We start from the raw sequence: 4,490 nt of genomic DNA on the forward strand, positions 1-4,490 counted from the left end.
TTTCTACTACACAATGATACGTAGACATCTTGTAAGGACCGATAGTCCCGAACACGAGAGCAACCATTAAAACTCGAAACTCACAAACTCTAGCATTAATTATTAACACACTGTAGTTTTCATTCCACAACATCTACAATTGCTTTGAATTTAGGGCTTTCGAGATAAATGAATTGGGCTTACAAAAAAAATGACATCATTTGTACGTACAAATTATATCTTTATTTTTAGGTAAGCATATTTATAGATTTTTTAAGGGCTCTTTTTAATTTTGACTTTTTATAAATTTATAATACATTATTAATATTGAACTCACTTAATATTTTTAAATACAATTAACCTTTATTCAAATTATCATTCAAAAATAATAATGTCTAAATTTTCTATTCGTATATAAGAAGATGAGTCTTCACCTTCTTCGACGAAAGTACTAGTATTTTTGCTTAATTTACTTTTATTTCCTTTACAACATAAAAAAATCAAAAGAATTAACAGTCTATTCTTTTTTTATTATTTAAGAAATCTATACAAAATTATAATAGCCGGAATGTGATATAATTTTTTTACCCTCATTTTGGTTTGGTTTGATTATCATATTGATCACGAGAGTCAGATATTTATAATCAAGTTATCAATGTCGTTAAACTGAAATATTAAAAGAATGCACTACCCAAGTTCTCATTTTCGAATCTTTCCAACAACAAATATATATTATTATTTACATATTATCTAAATTCTCCCGCCAACAACCAATATTTATAATTTTTATTTATAGTTATAAAAATACTACTTTATAATATTTAATTATTTGATTAAAATTATCATAATAAGGTTATAATTCTAAGTTAATTAATTTTAATATGTTATTACGTATATTATATTTAATTAAAAACTGTAAATAATGTAAATTAAAAATATATATAAATGTTAATGAAGACTGGTATATCATACAGTTTGTAAAGTTAATAACAAATCACACTGGTTGTAAAGCTAATAATAAATAATATTATACCCCACATTTATATGTACTTTGGGGATAAATTAATTGGGCTTAGGCTTAATTTGTAAGCGCGATTTCATATACTGACCATTTTCCTATGACCCATTCATTAGAGCATCGTCAATACTAAATGCACATGCCTCGTTCGTTGTTATGTAAAATATGCATCACTATTAGGCATAATCTTAGAAAATTAGAAATAAGCATTTGTTAATTCTTAGGCTATCATTTAAATTAATCTACGTCATCTCCAGTTTTATAATCTTCTAATAGTGATGGTGCTTATGTTCCTCACTTTGACGATGATCTTTATGATTAAATTTAGTTATTATGTTTTTAATAAATTATGTACTCAGTTTTTAAATTTAATTATGTTAACTGCTTTTGAATTCAATAAAATAAATTTATTTAAATTGTCAAGTCATACATATCAAGAGATAATAATTTGACAATTAATGATTGGCTTCCATTGCCCAGTTGTGCTCCACCAAATCATTTTGAAGCATTGTATGAATATAAGCTGATTCCAAGTTCTCAATACGATCCCAAAATGCTTGTTGATTTCTTCCATTTCTTTCTACTAGTGCAAAAGGAATTCGAACTCCATTACTATCTAGTGGCCCATCATAAACCTGTGATGCTAATGGATTTCTTAAATCTTCTTCTACTGGCTCTACAAATTCTTCTTCAACAAATTCATCCTCGCCTATCATGTTATGCAAGATGATGCAAGTCATCGTGATGCTTTTAAGTGTGGAACGCTTATGCATCCGAGCACCATGACGAAGAATAGCCCATCGAGATTGTAATATACCAAAACACCTCTCTACATCTTTGCGATAGGCCTCATGTTTCTTAGCGAACAATTTTTATGATTGAGTGGCAGGATTTGATATGGTTTTTACAAATGTTGAATACCTAGGATAAATTCCATCAGCAAGGTAATAAGCATTATTGTATCTTTTTCCATTGACGTGAAATATCAATGTTGGGATATTTCCTGCGATGACTTTATCAAACACAGGAGACTGGCCCAGAACGTTAATATCATTTTGAGCTCCAGGAACACCGAAAAAAGTGTTCCAAACCCGAGTGTCGTAAGAAGCGACTGCCTCCAAAATAGTAGTAGGGCATCCTTTACGACCACTATAAACCCCTCCCCACCCGTTTGGACAATTTTTCAACTCCTAGGACGATTAGAAACCCTTTCTCTAGGATGATTAGAACATTTTCCAAGACGTGAGCCCCGTCCTTGTGGTTCATCTGGAGTATCGAAGAACTTCATCATCATTGCCGCTTCAGTCACCATGGTATTCATAATTTCAGACTCTTCTTGACTGTGTTGTTGTCTTATACATAAAAATCTTTTTGATGAATTCATTATTGCAAAGATTTGAGTGATTTTGAGATATATCAAGATCATTATATTATTTAAAGACAATTTTCAATCTATAAATTTAGATCAAGACAAGTGTCATAATGTGATTCAACGAAAATCTTATCAAAAATTTAAATTTATCCACAATCTTATCAAAAATCTAAAATTATCTAGCAATCTATTATTGAATATTATTTTTGGGGACATTAAGTAATAGAGATGGAATTAAATTTATAATATATAATATTATTTATTTGATGGATAGTAATTGATGAATTGATGGAGTATATGGGTGTATAAAAACTATGGAAAAAAATGGATTTAGCATGAATAGTAATTAACTCCATGGATTCAATTGATGAATTGATGCCCTTAATGAGTACATATGCTCTTAGCATGGATAGAACCCCAATTATAAAGGACAAGATCAGGATAAACTTGTTGAGCTAAGTTGTGAGCATGTACGAGGCACAAAAGAGAACGTGATGGGAAATTGAGATGTCATTGATTTTATATCAACAACTATTACAATACAATTTCACGGAGGATCAATTTTAGAAGATAGAAACTGAATAATCAATTTGCAAACTAATTCAATAATAGTTACAATTCTAATTCTAAACTAATTTTGATAACGACCTTCCACATCTAGACATTCGTTCATGATAAAATAATTGAAATGAGACCAGATTAAAAAAAGGTCGGTATAGCCAGGATAAAATTTTAAGCTTTTTGATAAAATTCTTTTTCTATATAATTTTTTAGATAAATTTTCAAATATATATCATATTATTAGAACTTAGAAGTTGAATACAAGATATTTATTAGTTGTTAATTTGATACCCTAAATAATAATCGATTTTTCGTTAGTTGTCAATTTAATACACTAAATAACAATCATAATAATTTAAGGTTAATAAATGAGATATTTAAATTTAATATACAAAAAAATATTTGTTATAGTATTGAATTATTTCTCATAGTTTAAAATATTAGTTTTTTGACAAAAAAATATTAATTCATGATTTCTAAAACACTCAGCACAGTTAAGACACATACTATAAACTAGTATTTTATCTACAAAATTTAATTAATTTGTTTACGGGCCTAACTAAACTTAACTTGTATTTTAAATCACGTTTGAATTGTTCTGAACTAATCCATTTCTACTGGCTCAATAGACTTTTTTTCACGTCCGCTTAGAGCACCCACATTTTGTTGCATATGGACACTTTTAGGTTTTATTGTACAACTTTTATTTAAATTGTTTATATATCCGCCTTCAACATAATAAATATTTATCATGCTATCTTGCCGAACTAGTAGGTACTATATATTAAAATAATTAAAATATTAAAATGAAAAAAAGTATTATTAAAATACAATGAAATTAAAAAATGCACTTAAAATTTGACTTGGAATGACTTTTCTTAAAAATTTTATGATTTATAATTCTATTTTTAAATAATTTAGAACAAATTATAAATGATTTATTTTAGCATAACTTTTTCAATGATGAATGTATAATAACAAGTACAAATAAAGAAACAAAATAAGTTCCGAAAAAAAAGGAAACAAAATAAGTTGATAGTTTTGGTACTTTTCTTTTAAATAAATTGGGGGATGTTCCTCAATCTTTTCTTTTCAATCTGCTTCGGCCATAAAAGTGGAAAATAGACAATTTTGTGTGGCCCAGCAGGAGAGCTGTCCACGGCTCAGAATGCTCTAAAAATTAAAAAGTATCATATAATAATGTTTTTTTCGTCCATAAAAGTGAAAGGTAGATCAAGTTTGCGTGGCCCAACTCGATAGCTGTCCACCGCCCGAGATTCTCTGAAAACTAAAAAGTATCATAGAATAATGCTTCATTTTTCTTTTTAATGACAGTATGGTAAACCAAATCACACGTATCTAATTAAACCGGTCTACAGCGATGTCTGGGAGGGTAATATGTACACAACAGTGTCACTACCTTGATAGTAGGGAGCCTGTTTATGTGAATATCCCCGATTTAGTGCATAATACATAAAATAGTGTGTATGATAGTTTCGAGATGATACATTAGCCCCCAATTTTATTCACGCGGGACTTACCTTTAATTGAATGCATTTG

At 28.7% G+C, this 4,490-nt stretch overlaps 1 protein-coding gene across 1 annotated transcript; it reads right to left on the reverse strand.

Annotated features, from left to right (window-relative positions):
* Positions 1–1,452: 1,452 nt before the first annotated feature.
* Positions 1,453–2,309, reverse strand: LOC141702932 (uncharacterized). Its single transcript, XM_074506511.1, has 3 exons — positions 2,228–2,309; positions 1,906–2,108; positions 1,453–1,854 (listed from the first exon to the last, which is right to left on the reverse strand). Exons 1-3 carry the CDS (start codon positions 2,307–2,309, stop codon positions 1,453–1,455), a joined length of 687 nt encoding a protein of 228 aa, XP_074362612.1.
* Positions 2,310–4,490: the final 2,181 nt, after the last annotated feature.

The sequence above is a fragment of the Apium graveolens genome, unplaced genomic scaffold (assembly GCF_009905375.1).
Source record: "Apium graveolens cultivar Ventura unplaced genomic scaffold, ASM990537v1 ctg5931, whole genome shotgun sequence".
Taxonomy (NCBI): Eukaryota; Viridiplantae; Streptophyta; class Magnoliopsida; order Apiales; family Apiaceae; genus Apium; species Apium graveolens.

Coding starts and splice junctions, on each gene's coding strand:
- LOC141702932 (XM_074506511.1), bottom strand. CDS start 2,309: ATGGTGACTGAAGCGGCAATGATGATGAAGTTCTTCGATACTCCAGAT. Junction 2,109..2,227: donor GGGCTCACGTCTTGGAAAAT/GTTCTAATCATC, acceptor TTTTGGAGGCAG/TCGCTTCTTACGACACTCGG. Junction 1,855..1,905: donor ATCCTAGGTATTCAACATTT/GTAAAAACCATA, acceptor TTGTTCGCTAAG/AAACATGAGGCCTATCGCAA.